Here is a 19,052-nt window from a genome sequence, read left to right on the forward strand (position 1 = left end):
TGTATTAAAAATAAACAAAAGGTTATACATCTACCTCGAAGAAGTTTCCACTCAAAGATTATTTTAGTTTTGGTCTTAATTAGATTAGATTAGATAGAAGTAAAAACTGTTGTGCCTTCTGTAGATAGGTAGGTATTTCCCTCCGCATACTAGTGTTGCATCACCAGCTGATGTGATCACACAAGTGTAAGGATGGACCTTTCCTACTGGCACAGCAGTCCAAGCCTCGAGTCACATCACAACATATCTACACGCCTGCTGAGTGACAGCTCAGGGTGAGCCGAGGAAGACGTCAACGGTCCGTGTACTGACGACGTCAGGCATTAAAGGTTGTGATGATATTGTTACTCGTGTTAAGATAATGATAATAATATAACGAGAGAGAGAAAAAAAACAGAGAGATACCGAGATAAAAAGAGAGAGAGAGCGAGAGTGCGAGAGAGAGACCTGAGCAAACAAAGACCAGGTTGGACTGGTTGTGGTCCACTTGAAAGCAAGACCTCATAATTACAGATCTGCAGGGTCACATCAGGAACCTCTAACCACGCCCCTCTCAGTGTATGCCTTCAGACACACACACACACTCCAACACACCTCCTCTGAAAAGATAATCCTGTTCAGTCTGACATTGAAGCCATTGAGACACTGTGTGTTTTTATGTGTGTGTGTGTGTGTGTATGTGTATGTGTATGTGTGTGTGTGTGTGTGTGTGTGTGTGTGTGTGTGTGTGTGTGTGTGTGTGTGTGAGAGTGTGAGTGTGTGTGTGTGTGTGCGACTGTGAGTGTGTGTGAGTGTGTGTGTGTGTGTGTGTGTGTGTGTGTGTGTGTGTGTGTGTGTGTGTTTGAGTATGCAAACATGCATCCTGGATGGGCAAGACCCGGATATACATTGTAACTGTGTGTGTGTGTGTGTGTGTGTGTGTGTGTGTGTGTGTGTGTGTGTGTGTGTGTGTGTGTGTGTTTAAGGCAGCAGGATGGCCAAGATTGCCAGATGGCGGCCGTGCTCGCTCACGAAAGCTTACGTCATTAACGAGCTCAGACGCTTTGGTGATATGAAACACTCGCCCTGAATACCTCAGGTCAGCTCATCCACCTGTAAAAATACCTGAGCATCCAGGGACAACCACGTGACCATCTACCATCTACTGACTTCTGACTGTCTTCTGACTACGTCTTCTGACTACGTCTTCTGACTGTCTTCTGACTACGTCTTCTGACTGTCTTCTGACTGTCTTCTGACTATCTACAGACTTTCTACAGATGATCTACTGACTATCTACTGATCATCTGGAGACAATCAACTGACCATCTACTATCTGCTGACGATCGACTGATCTATAAATCGAAAAAAAAAAAAATCGACTGATCTATCCACTGACTATGCTGTGGCAATCTAGGGACAGATCTATAAACGAATCTACAGACTATCCACTGAGTCTTTAGATCTACTCACTACGTACCGAGGACCTACAGATCATCAAGAGACAACCTACTGAGCATCTACTGACTATCTACCGACCATATACTGACCAGCTAGAGACAACCTACTGACTATCTACCGACCATATACTGACCAGCTAGAGACAACCTACTGACTATCTACCGACCATATACTGACCAGCTAGAGACAACCTACTGACTATCTACCGACCATATACTGACCAGCTAGAGACAACCTACTGACTATCTACCGACCATATACTGACCAGCTAGAGACAACCTACTGACTATCTACCGACCATATACTGACCAGCTAGAGACAACCTACTGACTATCTACCGACCATATACTGACCAGCTAGAGACAACCTACTGACTATCTACCGACCATATACTGACCAGCTAGAGACAACCTACTGACTATCTACCGACCATATACTGACCAGCTAGAGACAACCTACTGACTATCTACCGACCATATACTGACCAGCTAGAGACAACCTACTGACTATCTACCGACCATATACTGACCAGCTAGAGACAACCTACTGACTATCTACCGACCATATACTGACCAGCTAGAGACAACCTACTGACTATCTACCGACCATATACTGACCAGCTAGAGACAACCTACTGACTATCTACCGACCATATACTGACCAGCTAGAGACAACCTACTGACTATCTACCGACCATATACTGACCAGCTAGAGACAACCTACTGACCACGTTGTGGCCATCTGCCGACCATGTTGTGACCACCACAGTGCTTGTGGACTTGTGTTCCAAAGTGCTCTCCATGGTGCTGAGATCGGGCCCTCTGATTGGCTCTGGTGCACGGCAGTAAACACGTGGCATAGGCCCAGCGTTGGTAATAGAGTGATCAGTGAACTGTGTGTGTGTGTGTGTGTGTGTGCGTGCGTGCATGTGTGTGCATGTGTGTGCATGTGTGTGTGTGTGTGTGTGTGTCAGGGAGGCTGGGGGGAAGGAGGGTGTTACCTGACAGACTGTTGGTCTGGAAAATATGTTTATTCATTTTCTGCGTGATCGAGTTAGCTGGATGAGAAATTCAATTTTTTTCCCCCCTAATAACATTAAGCCAGACAAAAGGACACGAACCAACAACCAACAGCAAACGCAATGTTTTCTAGTAACCACCACTAGATGGTGCCAGGAACACCTCAATTTAGGAGAAAAATTGCATAAATATATTCAAAGTTATATAATCAAAGTTATCTTAATACATACCTTGATCATAAGTTGCTGCACAGCCTCTCTCAAGCCCTGGAGAAGAAAAGGGTTGATTACAATGTACATCTAATGCAATTATCCATCTGTAACCTAATGTCCTGAGGGAGTGATGACTATATTATTACAAAGAACCGCTCACCAGCTTCCGCAAACGACTCAAAACCCACCTGTTCAGAGTTCACCTAGACTCTACATAGCCATTCAGCCCCTTATTTGTCTGTTGCACTATTGTCTGTTGTACGTCCTGGCACTTGATGAACGCACTTAATGCAGGCTGTATTCATTCATTGTACTTAATTGTGTAGCATGTACTTAATAGAATAGAATAGAATAGATAGGTTGTTAGTACTTGCACTTGGTTCTATGAACGTCTTCACTGTACCGACGGCGATATATTGTTTCACTTCTTATGACAAATGTACTTAGTGTAGGTCGCTTTGGATAAAAGCGTAAATTCCCTTAATGTAAATGTAAATGTAAATGCAAAGAATATGTTGGTTGTGTTTAGCTGGTCATCGCACGTGTTACTCTGTGTCGTTAACCCGGTGGACTACAGTATGAGCCAGCAGCCCGCCCAGATGACACGCTGTATGTCATGTTTATGAAGCCGACCCCGCCCCGCCCACCCTGACCCCACACGGCGCGGACTCTCATGGAACATACCGGCAGCTCCCGGTCCACCAGCAGGGGCTTGGACTCGACCAGATGGATGTCATCCATTTCAATGAGCTGGGTAGCCTGGGGGGGAGAGAGAGAGAGACACAGAGAGAGAGAGAGAGAGAGAGAGAGAGAGAGAGAGAGAGAGAGAGAGAGAGGTGAATTTCAGTTGGATGCTTTTCCTCCTTGTTTTGTATGGACTGTACCGCATCAGTTTCATGCAACAGTCAAACACTTTGATATACTTTGGTTTTTGTTTGATGGGTCATTACATAATATCAGCACGGTAGGTCCCTTTCACCCTTTCCTCTGGGAACTTTAGAAGCAAACGAAAAACTATACGTTGTGAAAATGATGATTTTGAAATGTGTCATTTCACAACGTTATTATTTGCTTGAACAGCATGTGCAACTGGTCCCATGACAGGGGAGATACACCAACACCAAACTAGCACCATTTAATACACACACACACACACACACACACACACACACACACACACACATCCAAACAGAGAAACACAGAAAGTGGGTGTCACGGTGGTGAGCAGGAAAACTATGAACAGATTAAAAGTGGTTTGGGTGATCAGATCGAATCATTTGGGTGCATGCATTTTATTAAAACAACAAAGATAATAACTATTAAAAAAAACATATAAGCTGCTGCTACTACAGGACTGGAATACCTTTGGGGAAATTATGCCCCAACAAGAATGAATTTCCTCAAATAGTGTTTCTTTTTGCCTCTGACATTCTCTGATTATATTCACATGTTATGAAAAGGATCCCTACAGAGAAATAAATAGAATAGCGTATTTACAACTGTCATTTTACTTTATTTTATAATGAGAATGAGCCAGTTTGTTGCAATCTGTAACCTCACCAATAGGTGGCAGAAAATCCTCCATTCTACCCCTTTAAGTATGCCATGCAAACATTCAGAGCATAACGTCAAGTTTCTATGTATCCAGCGCTCAAGGGGAGAGGGTAACCGAGACCAAGTGAGAGAGAGTCAGATATCAATGATGGCACAGACCGAGAGAGAGAGAGAGAGAGAGAGAGAGAGACAGAGAGACGGAGATAGAGACAGAGCCTCGCTCTCAATAGAAACCAGGCGTCAGATTGTGCGGGTGCATCATGCTGTGGCTTGCTTGGGAGCAGCGAGGCGACTGCAGCTGTGAATGCAAATGGCATCAGCCGGTTATGAGAGCTCTTTGTGTCCGCAAGTGTCCCCCCCCCCGTCAGCCTCTTGGACCCCGGGGCCTGGTGAGTTCTCCTGCTCTGCTTGGACGGACATTACCCCGAGACACACAACAGCACACAACACAACCCACACAGGAAGCCAGTGACACCACTGGCTTCAACCGACCCATTCCGACTGTCTGTCTCTGAATCGCTATTCCATATCCTTCTTCTCGTGGGTTTGTCTCTGCTCTCTCTCTCTCTCTCTCTCTCTCTCTCTCTCTCTCTCTCTCTCTCTCTCTCGCTCTCTCTCATTCTTAATAACTCTTTCATGGGACCAAGGAGAATTCCATTTCCATGCCGTTGCGTAGCTGATCACACTGACGACGGCGATGGCGCTACGCCTCATTCCAGCTTACTCAGAGCCTCTGTGGTTCAACATGGGACGAAGTAACAATGGGATAGATTTCACCATAGAGATGATGGTGAAAAGTTAGACAATATGAATATGACAATATCCTTTTGGAGTCATACTACTTGCAAATATATAAATAGATACCCTCTTATCCTTCAAATGATGTTGGGGGGGGGGGGGGGGGGGGGGGGGTAATGCTGAATTTGATTTTCCTACTCATTCCCAAGCCCACATTTCTGTATTTGAGATAAAGATAGTGTCTCTGTATCTCGACTCTGAGAACAAAGAGCTGAGCCAGTCGGACCCCACACAATAGTCACACAGTGGAGGGGCCGATGCGCCACACAACAGGTCCGTTTGTCCTTCTGCTGCGCCTTCAAAAGCACAGCCCACCAACGCAATGTGGACCTTTTGTGGACACAGGCCCCCGTTTAAAATTCCAGATCCAATGACCACGAAAAAAAAAACACATCCATAACCCCCCAACTATAGGAGACATTTCCGTTGGAAACAAAACTGCTAAACATTTGATCACGCGCTATCAGCCAGCTGGGATATGCAACACACACTTGTCTTGTTTAAAAACATAATATAAATAAATTTTTAAAAAAAAACATGCAAAGCAATTGTCATTGGCCAACCTCTGAAAAGATGACTTCCTGTTTACGTTTTGTCCACCGAGGAGCGGACAGGCTAAGGGGAAAGCGGTACGCTGAGACATCTGGGTCGTCTGCAGTTAACAGACACGCCCTGTGACCTCCCCGCCACTAAGGTAACACCTCACCTGAACACAGGGTCCGTAGTCATCACTCCCTGCTCTGTCTTTGGGCGTTTTTTCTTCTTACACTCCGTTTGCATTATGTACATTAATGTGCATTCTGTGCTGATCCTGTCTTATGAAACATGGCCATGACAATCCATGACTAACATTAGGGTGTCACATTTAGTTAGAATTGTGTTTAATCTGGTTGAGAATTCAGTTCATCCTCCCATTGCAAAATGTTCTTTATCTTTCGAGATTTCTCCTTGGGAGTAAAACTACTCCCTCAAATATGTTGGAATATGACCATGAGACAGCGTTTCTTTTTTTCTGTGTCTGGTGTGATTATCATTCCTTATAAGTGTATAAATAACCATACCATTTTACAGTCATGTGTGTTCTTATGAAGAAGCGACAATGATACGACCTGTGATGGACTCACATTGTTCATTGTTGCCGTGATAGTGCTTTTTACCCGGAGAGAGCGGTCTAAATCAGCCGACTGTTTCTCTGGCGGCCGTTGTGAGGCATTGTGCTGAGAGAGAGCGCACACAACCTAACAAGTTCCTGTTGTCGTCGTCTGTCGTTGTTTCGTCTTCAACATTATGCGCACGTGCACACTTCCCAGAAGCAGCTGCGCACGAGGGAGGTGAAGGCTTTGAAATAGCTTTGGCTGAGTCGAGGTGAGACTTTGAAGTTATGTAATAGTGAGAGAGCGATCGGACCCAATGTACTGTGAATCCATGACAATCTACAGGGAACGCTCGACGAGCTGCAGTTAAAGGACAGAGATGGAAATGACTTGTATTGTTTGTGCATAGATCTATAATGAGGACCAAGTGATGGCCTATGGATGAAAGTATTAGAATACAATGTATCACAAAATAAAAGTATTATTAATGTAGTAAAAAAACATTTTGGGCATTTTGTCTTGAGAAGACTCAAAAAAAACCATGTGTGCCTGTTAACCCGACACTGCCGTGTCAAAGGTCGTGGAGCTGTGTTTCGCCCTGCACTGGAGCTCTGTCTGTTTGCTTAGTGGGGGACAGAAAATACATTTACACTGATTACATTTGTAAAAAAAAAAAACATCTGAGCCCACCTCTCGGTTGCCTTCGTCTAGGGTCCAAATCCCAAGACCACTCATGTATCTTATCTCCAGAAAAACACAATGATTTCTTCCCCTAATCTTAGCAAAGAAATCACTCTAATCTGTCAAATCCCTTGCCCTGGATATATCAGTGCTAGTAAGAGGCCTGCTCAGATAAGCTGCTTCAGACCTACATTTTAGGATTGGCAGAAGTAGTACAAACGTAGTTCAAATGCAATGCCATTCAAGAATTCCCATACAGCACAGATGTGGTGGTGGAGAGAGAGAGTGCGTGAGTGAGTGAGTGAGTGAGTGTGTGAGTGAGTGAGTGACTGACTGAGTGACTGAGTGTGTAAGTGAGAGAGTGTTTAGAGGGGTGGGTGATCAAGTCCCTTGGTTTGTCATATTGCTGCAAAAGACATGCATGACACCATTATTGCTGAATGCCATTGTGCGATTTAAATCCACCAGATCTCTGAACTATGGTAATAACCTGGGTCACAGTGAAGGATGACAAACATCTTATGTTATAGAAAATAATGCTAACGTTTTTGTACACTGCGTAATCGTTCCGTACACAAAATGATTTATAACAGGCTATTAGCCTATTTCATGATTTATGTTCTTATAATTCAGTAACCCATCTGTTTGAAATAAAACAATCTGGAAATGGTCGGTATGAAATAGGAATAGCCTGTAGGCCACATATCTACTCTGGACACACAGCTATGTAGGCCTACGTGCAGATCTCAACGCTGTATTCATTCCGCCACCTGTGGCGTACCTGCGGACGGGGGCGCGCCGGGGCACGTGCACAAAGCATTCTACAGTTTGTGGCCGAGGATGAAATATGACTGAAATTATGAAATTATAACTTCATTCTCAAAGGACTTTCGGAGATACAAAGTCACATAGATCCAATTGTATAGTTATAGAAGAAAATATATCGCGTGGCAAAACAACACAAAATGACTCAAAAACACAAGGTTTCAAACTTAGTTAGGCTCTACTCTCCTCAAATCTACTTGGTTAAAATACAAATACATACCTTTCGATTACGGGTTTTGATTGTCCTCAGATGACCGATTCGACACAAAAAAAAAACTCCTCAAAAGTAACGCAGCGTCTCTTTTTTCTCGAATGTTCTGTTTCTGTTGTCTTCCACCGACAGGACCTCGCTCTGTTGTTTTGACGTGCGGAGGAGCGCCAGCGCACCGGGGAGCTATAAAGCTTTGGGGGGCGTGCGGCCCGGCCCCCTTTCTCCCGCGGGCACGCGCTGTTGGGCAAGAGTCGTAGGAGTTGGCTACGAGTCGACGGTTTCCACCGATTGCACGATGAGAAACTCCATGATGACAGTACACGCGGGATTGCGTGAAATTCACGCAGTGAATGTTAAACATTTCTTAATTTGATGACGTTATTTTTAGAAGATAACATTGTCCATATTGTATTTTGGAGGAGATGTTTTCTTCTGTTCGTTATACCCAGAACGTGTGAGTTAACAACACACGCAGGACGGGAACCAACAAAGGGCCGAGTCAATGTCTTGGTCAATAACAGCCGTCTCATTTTGTGAGATCGCCACAAAGGTCCACATGCCACCAACTGACCCTTTTTTCTCATAGAAGGGTTAACCGGATCATGAGGATGTTTCTCATCCTCACAGCTGCCCCCGCACAATCCTGATGTGTACGGGCTGCATCAATCTTGATGAGAACAGAAAAAAAAGTATGGGAGGGCTTGGAACGCAACCTTGGTGCCTGGGCTTCTGAGGAAGAGTCTTTACAAGGGAAGACCTCCCCTGTGTTTGTGTTTGTGTGTGTGTGTGTGTGTGTGTGTGTGTGTGTGTGTGTGTGTGTGTGTGTGTGTGTGTGTGGTTATGATGATGCGGTAAATTGAGTCGAGTTTAAATCACATTTTTGGTTCTCAACCCCCAAATAATAATGACACTTTTCAACGTGTAAATATACAAAGGAAAGAAGAGGGTTGGCGTTGTGGTGGTTGCTCATGATGGACGCAGCAGTAGCCTGTATCCGGTCCTGAAATAGCCAGTGCACCGAGCAGAAAGGAAGCAGGCTGGCGGGCCAGGGATAGGACAGCATATATCTCTGTTGTAGCTTCAGAAGATAGCATAGCCACAACGAAACAGACTGGTAACAGAACAATAATATGGTTAATATGGGGAGATGGGGAGTCGCTGGATTTACTGTTTCTACTTATCACAAAGTAGACGTTGAGAACCACACAGGTGGGGGAAAAAACAAATGGCACCTGGGTGATCACTTCATATTCTGTGTATTAACAGTGTTTGGTACACAGAATACAGCATGGTTGTTGTATGTGCCATATGGTTTGTGTATGCATGCGGGATTATTTAATCACCTCGGGATACTGATAGGTTAACCCACAGAGAGTGGGAGATAGAGAGAGGGGGGGAGAGGGAGAGAGAGAGAGAGAGAGAGAGAGAGAAAGAGAGGGGGAGAGGGAGAGAGAGAGAAAGAGAGCAAGAGAGAGGGGGGGAGAGAGAGAGGGGGGAGAGAGAGAAAGAGACAGAGAGAGGGAGGGAGAGAAAGATTGGGAGGGAGAGAGAGACAGAGAGAGAGAAAGAGAGAGAGAGGGAGAGAAAGAGTGGGAGGGAGAGAGAGACAGAGAGAGAGGGAGAGAGAGAGAGATTGGGAGGGAGAGAGAGAAAGAGACACCGATAGAGAGATAGAGAGAGAGAGAGAGAGAGAGAGAGAGAGAGAGAGAGAGAGAGAGAGAGAGAGAGAGAGATCCTTGGCACTGTGCCAGATGTATGACAGCTAGAGAGTGTCCAAAAAGGACAGATGGACTTTGATCGTCAGGCTGTATAACGCCTGGCTCCCCTGCTGGTCCCTGAGGTCCAACTTAAACCAGACCCAGGCTACAGACGTCCCCTCTACTCCAGCTGTTAATGAAGCGACCGGACGCTCAGGGCACTATCATACAATTGTGTTGTCATGTGAATGTGAATGGTAAACAAACAATACTATGATCTATAAATACAGCGTTGTTGTTTTCACATAAATTACATTTTAACGGATGCATGACGCATGACCACAGGATTTCGAGACCACGGTAGCGGTCAGCTGCTTTCAAGTAGGCCTATGGGATAATAGCGTCTGTATCTAATTGTTGAACAATTATCGCAACGAAGTGAACACAAATGACCATCAATGTTTTTAACCAATAAATGTTTAAATGTTTGTAACCGAGTCGCCTAATCAACTGTCTACATTGACTAATAAGCGCTTTCCCTGCATACGTGACTGCGTGCACAGGCCACAAGAAAAACTGATGCGTACCTTTTGATTTGCTGAGTGAGTCGCTACCTTGGTATGTGGTGTGTGTGTGTGTGTGTGTGTGTGTGTGTGTGTGTGTGTGTCTGTCTGCAAAAAGGGAGACGGCTGATTGGCCAATGGATGAGTCATTCTCACGAGCTTTCACACAACACGTAGTAAGTGGCTTCTTGAGTGATGCAATTGCGATGCACAGCAGCGTTTCTTCACGTGTGTTCAGAATGAGCGAGTGTTGGGGATAGTCACCAAACAATTTATACTATTTATTCATTTGTTATACATTTTATCTTAAACGATTGAGGATTTAATTTGGATAAATGTAATTAATGAACAGGTGGGTGTCGCTCCTCCAGGACCGACACCCCCCCTGCCCCCCCCCCCCCCCCCCCCCCTTCAGGACAGACACACCCAACCATCCCTCCCTCCCCAACCTCCAGTAAAATGGAGTTACTAAATGTAGCTTGGAAAATCATGTGAATGTGATTCTAATTATGACTCACAACAACAATTAGTCAATAAACGACCAGCTCCTATCTATCAATATATCAGCAGGTCTAGCCCTCAGGCTAATCTGTCAACAGTCAGGATAACACAACAGCAACCACAGTAACTGGTTGTTTGGGTTGTAAACCAGTAACGTCTTCACACTCGGCGGCGGCGGACAGTGGTCCAATAAAGGTTGTGATAAGATAGGACTCTTTTAATCTTTTTTTTTATTGATTGACCAGACTGCCATTCATCCAGTGGCTTGATGATCAACACAAATCAAATCCTTCAGATCCTCTTTGTTTGGTCCGGGAGCGGTTGGTTTATAGAAGGTTAACATAAAGCTGTCAAAGTGCAGCGCGACCTTTGACCTCCCGAGTCCCGCCTTGTCGCATCCACTTTTGTATCCTTCATTCTCCCTTGAATGTGAATGTTAAACAAACGATGAGAAGTTTTGATATATGGGAAACAATAATAAATAAAATCATTGATATTAAAGTGCCTTTTTTGTATTAATATAAATGTATATATAATAAGTCTTGTTTGCAGCGGCGGAGGGGGTACATATAAAGACCGGACGAGATACTGACGTCTCTGCGCTGCCCTCCTTCTTCCTAATTGAAGGAGCAGGCAGAGAAAAGCTCTCTCCTGCTGGGCTTTCATTAAAAGCAAAAACATAAAAATGCCAAATACTGATAAGACGTCCATTATGTCACCGCCGGTCCAGATGTGTCAAATCCAGATGTGTGCGCGAGAGACATTCGAACGTATCGCTTACCACTTTTGTAACTGCCATATACACAGTACATTCGGATAATCGCATAATAGGATTAGATCTATTCCGATTAGAAATCGAATCTGATCAGAAATGTTCATGTAAACGTGGCTACTGTGGCTCACAAACTGTTCAGTTGCTATAACTGAGCAGACCGTGTGTATGGCGGGGGCCATTTTGTAGTAGTAGTGGTAGTAGTAGTAGTAATGATCACACATGTTTAACAAGGAGGAAGCATTCTGTCAGCTTCTAGGCACTGTGTTCTAGAACATAACTGGTGCCTTGGAGAGTAACACAAGAACATAAGATACACTAACTTATCTAAAAAGTAATTGCCTGTTCATCTCACTTGTTGCAGAAAAACGATATGTTGAACTGAGACCAAGACCCCGGTTCTATTGTTCTATCCCAGCGTAGGGTGTTATGTTATGTTATGTTATGAACTCACGGAGACATTTGTCTTGAAACTCGAGGAAGGAATCCCTTTAAGTCTGGCATTTGGCCACAGAACATTCCCGAAACTTGGACCTAATCAAAATTCCGAAACCCCTATCTTGTTCTCATTCCTGAGAGTATGCTTTTGAGGTAAAGGTTACTGTTGAAAAAAAGTGAAGAAAAAGGAAGATAAATACAGCTGAATAAGTTGAAACCAGTTGTCAGTTCTTATCTTAGGTACAGCGTAGACCAATAATAGGCTTCAAGTCACAAAGACTTAGTTTCCTCATGACCCAATGGATATCTATAACTATAATCTAACTACAGCATTCGGAAAAGGAGAGTACAAAGATGATGTACTCTTTTTCGGGAACTCCCAAAAGAAATCAAATCAAAATAGTAATACGAGTAGACCAAACCTTTTTACAATGTCACAGTCATTAGTTATTATTATTATTGTTGAGTTCCCTGAGGTAAAAGTTCTGAGGAATTCTGGGAAACAAATTACAAGGGAGATATCATACTCTAATCACACACACACACACACACACACACACACACACACACACACACACACACACACACACATACAGTACATCTGTGAATATTCAGAGTAGGAGAGGGGATGTGATACACATACCAGTGTGTATGTCTGTGTGTGATTATTTCTGTATACTTTTCAATGAGAGGAAATACAATTTGGTTCCCTCTCAGGATGTGCATTTTTGGGACACACCTTCTTTGTTCTTTGACTCCCAAATATACGTGTGGGCGGGTGTGGATGTGGATGTGGATGTGTGTGTGTGTGTGTGTGTGTGCGTGTGTGTGTTCGCACACACTTTGGATCACAAAGGGAATGCGTGAAGTACACATAAGCAACGGAACAAAGTGAACAATAAAGATTGAACAGGACTGTGGCTGAGAGACATTTCAGAGACAAGAGTGTTTCTGTTTGTCTCTCTCTCTCTCTCTCTCCCTCTCTCTCTCTCTCCATCCTTAAGTCACATGCTCGGCCGCTCTACTAACTTCCTGCTTGGCTCGCTCTCTTTTGTAATCTCCGATGGGCGATCAGGGCTGGGAGGGAGCGATGGAAACGGACAGACAGAGGCTGGACTGTCAGGATCTAGGCCGTCATTAATCCCTCCCGATGAAAGTATGCCGTGGGCCTTTATGCCAGTTATTCCCCCTCGTCCTCCCATACCAATTCTGGACTCCTACATTTACATCACAGCAGCGGTGTACTATTTAGTATTTATCAGATGCTTTAACTCAAAGCGACTTACAGTGAATCCAGGTTCATGTCGTCTAGCTGCAGGCAGTGGAGGCATCTTGCCAGTGTGGGCCTGTTATGTACGGGTTCGACTGAAGACATTGGGATCTCGCCCAGCGCCTTTTGGTTGAGGGTCAAACCCCATAGCCAGCACTACACTGGCCTGCAAGTAAACGGGTCAGGGGCAGGACTTGAACTTGACTTCTAACAATGATTGACATCCCTTGGTGCAACGGATTCAATCTCTTGCCATGAACTCAGAAACCTGCATGACATGTCCAAAGGTTGCAAGTTTTCCCTGGGAACAGCTATTTGTGTTGTTGGCATATCAATTGGCTTATCGCAAAACAGTCATATTTAAAATAGAGTTTGTGCTGTTGCTAAACTGGTTCTTGAGTCGGACATGTCGCAGCGTAGACTTTGTATGGTTGACGTATAATATACGTCAACCATACAAAGTCTACGCTGCGACATGTCTGACTGTCATCAAATGATTTCCGACCTTTTGATTTCCTGCAGGTCGGAAATCAGTTGATTTACCAGCAAATGTGGTCCATATCAATACACGGTTATAGGCAGATTTTAAATGGCTTAATGTCCCCCAACATCTGATAACATAATATAATAAATGCATAATCCTCCAGCAAATAAAGAGGGACAATGAATATCAAGGCCATCGAAAACTTGTGTGGGACATTCTACTGACTGAGCTTGATCTGGTGAAAGGGCTTTAGAGTTCACTTTGGCAACCTGAACTGGAACAGTTTGATCTTTCCCAGACCTCTTTAAACTAACAAGTGGTTCACATTAAGCCGTGCGAAACCTGCAACGATCGTAAACGATCCATGGTCAATGAAGAAATAAGCTTTTGATTGGGTATCTCTTATCATAATACGTTCCCGCGGGAAGGCCAATGTCTAAACCGCATGACTTAGACATTTTAAATAGAAAGGCAACACATTTCGCTATTTGCTCACCTTCAGGCCGCTAAAGGGGTCAGTCGACCCAAAGTTCACATATCCCAGTTCAAATAGTGCGATTGGGACGGGCCAATCGCAACTCTGAATAAGTTCGTTCGGATTATTATTTTTTTTTTTAAATGATCAATCGTTACAAAGATATGTGCATAGTATCCGAATACCTATACCATTAATATGTGAAAATTATAAATAAAGAGATCAGTTGGAATTTCGAAGACAATACGCCTTTATTGTGCTGTTGAGCAATAAAAAAGCAGCTAGGAAAAAAAACGACGGTTATACGACACTGCCCCCTGGTGACGACATGACGGGAGATGTAGCCTACCATGTCATTTTAATTAGAGAGATTATATATAGTTTTTTCATTTTTCTGGCCATCACCAACATTTTCAAAAAAAGTTTAAGGCATGCCTTTAAAAAAAAAATTTAAAAATAAAAATTCTGCATGACAATGAAAAAAAACATCAGCCGGAATACAAAGTGCAACAAGTATATATTTATATATTAAAAGTCCTGTTTTTTGTTTGCCGAATGTTCACAGACGAAAGTGATGACTGTCACAAACGTATCTGGACACGGCCTGGACGTTCCTCTGCGCTCCTGCCACATACGGAGCCAGGCCGTACCGCTGCTGGATCACAGGCGCCGAGGGGGGCTCCCGACAGATCCTCTTGAAGGGTCGGGGGGCCCCCCCTCCACCCCCTCCCCCCCCGCCCCCACCCAGGGCCCCCGCTCGGACGTTGCTCCACGTGTCGTGGAAGGGCCACCTTCTATCTGAAGCAGGCTGCAGCGTCTCCGTCACCGGCGGCAGGTAGTCCCAGCTCAGCCAGCGCTTGGCTCCCGCATCACAGTCCCCTGGGGAGCCCGTCTCCACGGCAACGACCTGGCCGGACCGCAGAGGAGGAGGAGGAAGAGGAGGAGGGAGGAGTGGCGGCTTGGTGCGCCGGCCGGAGGGACTGTCCCTCCTCAGCAGAGACTCGATGGAGAACGGCCCGCTGAACTTGATGCTGTCTCTGGTCGGAGGGGCTTTGCAGTCTGCTGGCTCCCCGGGGGCGTGTGGGATTGTGGTGACGGCGCCGGGTGACCCCGGCTGCGTCAGCGGGGGCCCCGTTTCCATCCTGGGGGCCAGCTCTGGAAACTGACCCAGGATTTCCCTGAAGTGACGCCGCACCATCTTGTCGGTGATCTGACTGTGGTCCAGCTGCCAGTAGTTTAACTTGCAGCTCGGCATCTGTTGGAACATTGGAATCTGAAAACGGGGCAGAAGGGAGGCTTGAGATTAGGGTCCAGACTGAAGTGTGGAAGAAATTTGAGGGTTAGGGTGAAGTCCATTTAGCATGTATTCATGGGAGGGGAATGCACGGTCCTAAATGCTCACCTTGACAAAGCATTTGCTGGCGGACAAGCAGACTCGGATGTTGTTCTCGAAACCCTTCCGGTCTCCCGTGACGAATTCTTCCAGCTTTTCCATCAACTGCAACAGACGAGGGCACAGAATACGTTGAGCGTTTTTAGGACCGGACCGCCTTTAAAACACAAACCCCCTCTTACAGGAGCCAAGGATCGGCTGTTACCGTGACGCTGGACTAGGCCTGGGCGATATGGCTGAGAGACATATCACGATATAACTTCATCATATTGATCGATAACTTGATCATTTTAATGACCTAAAAAGACTAGGAATTACCATGATGGATTTAAACACTTAATACGACCTTCCACTGTTCTTCATTGATAAATACTCCAATGTCGACACAACAATGAAAAACACTCAAATATTGTAAATAAGTACGGAACCGTGTTTTGAGCAACAAACCCAGCTGCTAGATCCGGTGGTCCAGTCTCTTATCGATATACATATCGAACATGTTTTATATTGATATTGATCAAAAGTCTTAATACGATACAATAACTTATTGTTTTATTGCCCGGGCCTACGCTGGACGCGTCGTTACCTGAATAAAAGTGAGCCTCTTCCCCGGGGAGTCCTGCAGGACGCAGGCGATCATGGCCAGGTAGGTCTTGCTCTTGGGGCTGAAGCCGCCGTGCGCGGCGTGGCGGTGGCGGAGGAACGCGGGTAGGGGAGCTCCGAAGTAGTCTTCAGCCATGTTCTCCTAGTTTGTTGTGGGGGTTAGTCCAACACACACGCACGCACACACACACACACACACACACGCACACAGGGGTGAGGTTCACTCTGCGTCGGTCCAACACACTCAAGAGAGCGAGGTGAGGTTCGCTCGGTGTCTCCGATGGGCCGTACTGTGGAGCGCTCCAGGGACACGCTGGGTTTAAACACAGCGGGAACAAAAGCACATTAGTGGGGAGACACCCCCCCCCCCCCCAGGTCAACGAGGAGCCTTTCATGAGGTGGACGAGCAGAGGGGGGGCCAGCGGGGTGTGGCTGTTGGGTGGGGGGGATCCAAGAGAGCGGTGATTAGCATGTCATTATTATGGTCACAGTTTACATTTTACACTCATGTACACACACTTGTATTATCATGTTGAGGCCACCGAGTTATTTACATTTCCCTCACCAGGAGTCTAAATAAGTAGTGAAATGGTGACATAAAATGTTTTAAAAAGATTTAAGAGTATAAATTGGTCACACCCTGTTAAGCCATCTTTGGTAGAAGTATTTGTGGGCTAAATAGGTTACAAACAAACATGACATATACTAAACGCATGTTCTAAATCAGAACACGAAAAATAATGATTCCATTCCAAGTGTTGAAACAGCAGACGTTCGGCTGTCCTTACGCTTTGTAATTCTGATTGTGTTGAAGCCTAATAGCACCTGCACCTACACAACGGGACCTCACGTTGAAACTAATCCCAAATAAAACCTCTTCAGAATACAGAATGCTTAATATCGTTACTATATTAAAAAACATTGTCTTACACCCATTGCAAAGATCCAGTTGATGACATGTATTAGAATAACCACCTGGATGTAAAGAATTCAAGTAATATTGTAATAATCTATCCACAAAATAGCACACATTACGCAAGGATATTCATTGCATTGTTTGAACATTAGAGCAACTGTGCAGTCAACCACCAGAAATACATGCACTAACATTCACCTTTAGGGCATTTAGCAGACGCTTTTATCCAAAGCGACTTACAATAAGTAGGCCTACATTTGTCAGAAGATTCTAGTCGACGTAGTCTCACCCAAGTTGGAGAACCATCTTAAACTATCCCAACTTTTAGCTATAGCTTAAGCCTACAAACTGTTGTCACTCAAGATGCCATTTTTGTTCAACAAAATCGGCAAGGCAAACAAGTATTCAGGTAAACACATCTCAGGTTAATTCTAATATCAATGCCAATAAACAAAGCGTTTGTCACCTTGACGTGGTTGAAGGCCCGCTGCACAGCCCACTCATCGGCAATCACACTCCGACAGCAGGGGATTAGCTGCAGGTGTGCGCGGCTTTAAGGTGGAGCCACTCTGGAGGACACACAAGAAGAACGCTAAATACACAACTTGGCGTTTCACCCTAGTTATGCTTTCACTGCGCAAATCCCTTGGTTTATGTAGCAACCGGGCCAAAACCTGGGCTGTGTGTGTACAATATGAGCACACATTGAAATGTTCATGCAGGCTATAGAGTAGGCCTAACCTAAGACAGTCTAATTTATAGTCTAACTTGCATAGTAGTAGTCGAACTTGTCTAACTAGTAGTCTAACTCATAGTCTAACTTGCTCTGTTTTGATATTACAATAGGCATCCCGCAGTGTTAGTTTAAACAAAAGTTTGTGGATTTATCCTAGATCAACATTGTCTCTTCGAATAATAGGCGAATAATGGCAATATATAAATGTAGGCCTATGTTATATTGTATGCACCATATGCGGGAAGTTTATTCTGCTGTAAAAAAAAAAATAATAATAATAACAAAGTGTAACTGATATTTAAAATGAACAAATCTTCAATGCTAACTCTCAAACCTTTGCAAGATAACTGTTGTAAGAGAACTAAAACACCACACATTCCAATGTTATAGTCCTGTTAGACACAACAAATGCGACCAATTTGCATACCTACCAGTGCAGCCTTTCAAAGTCACACAAGCTTTATGTGGTAAGTGCTGGGATTTGGCAGAGGGATCTGCATTTGAAAAAGTTAATATCACTCAAAGCATGTCCTTTGTCTCTGACATTCCAGTGTTTCTCACCTCCTTCACGGCAGCGATTTGAATTGGAGCATCGTATACACGTAGGCCTTATTTTTAATCTGAAGGGACTTCATTTTATATTATATTTTCAAGATTCAAGTTTTATTTATCATGTACTCATAAATCATAATTTATCAGTATATGATCTACTAAATACCAAGAGGTCTTCCTCCAAAGGTCTTTCTGTTTTAGACTTTTTTTTAAAAAAACGTTTAAGAAGAAAACGCTTCCAAAAATAGATGATATATTTTCAACAAAGCTTCTGCAATGAAAATATCAGACAACTAACTCACTGTCACTCAATAGCATAAAATAATAAATAAGAACCATTCAGTATTATTTTATTGATTATTGGGTTAAAACAATTATAAAAACGATGAATTGGCCTATATTTATACATTTCCAAAAGCATATTTATCGCTGGCCTTCAGACCGTGTCCAGAATGAGCTTCAGGTGCTGTGGCGACGTGAGAGGTGTCTGCCTGACACAGTGTGTGTTTGTGTGTGTCAACTTCATAGCTGTGGTAGGAAAACCCATGTGAGTGAATGACAGTAGCCAGTGAGTTGATGAACGCAGGGAAGAGGATGGGACCCAGAAAATAACCTGAGGGAGCCCAGTCTATTGAGACCCTCGGTTTTCAGACATCAATTATTTCCAGGGAGGGTGCACAGGGAGGGTGCAGTTCCGGAGACACCCGAGTTCTTGGGAGGGTGGAGAGGAGGATGTGGTGGAGAGGAGGATGTGGTGGAGAGGAGGATGTGGTGGTTCACTGCGTCAAAGGCAGCTAAGACGTCCAGCAGAGTGACGG

The 19,052-nt window shown here is 44.5% G+C and overlaps 2 protein-coding genes across 2 annotated transcripts in view; both read right to left on the reverse strand.

The window, feature by feature from the left end:
- The window catches only part of ndrg1a (N-myc downstream regulated 1a), a 15,331-nt gene extending 7,328 nt beyond the window's left edge, over positions 1–8,003 (reverse strand). Inside the window, 3 exon segments of the mRNA XM_084484515.1 lie at positions 2,690–2,725; positions 3,356–3,430; positions 7,844–8,003. Of these exon segments, the coding sequence (XP_084340641.1) occupies positions 2,690–2,725; positions 3,356–3,412 (93 nt within the window). The 5' untranslated portion in view covers positions 3,413–3,430; positions 7,844–8,003.
- A 6,590-nt stretch (positions 8,004–14,593) lies between these two features.
- On the reverse strand, positions 14,594–17,436 carry LOC311365268 (uncharacterized protein; the record flags this gene model as incomplete). The annotated part of the gene is made up of 4 exons (XM_084484790.1): positions 17,413–17,436; positions 16,014–16,172; positions 15,437–15,532; positions 14,594–15,307 (listed from the first exon to the last, which is right to left on the reverse strand). The coding sequence occupies exons 2-4, from the start codon at positions 16,164–16,166 to the stop codon at positions 14,594–14,596; spliced, it is 963 nt and encodes a 320-aa protein (XP_084340916.1). The 5' UTR covers positions 16,167–16,172; positions 17,413–17,436.
- Positions 17,437–19,052: the final 1,616 nt, after the last annotated feature.

The sequence above is a fragment of the Micromesistius poutassou genome (assembly GCF_964030765.1).
Source record: "Micromesistius poutassou genome assembly, chromosome: 20".
NCBI classification, from domain to species: domain Eukaryota; kingdom Metazoa; phylum Chordata; class Actinopteri; order Gadiformes; family Gadidae; genus Micromesistius; species Micromesistius poutassou.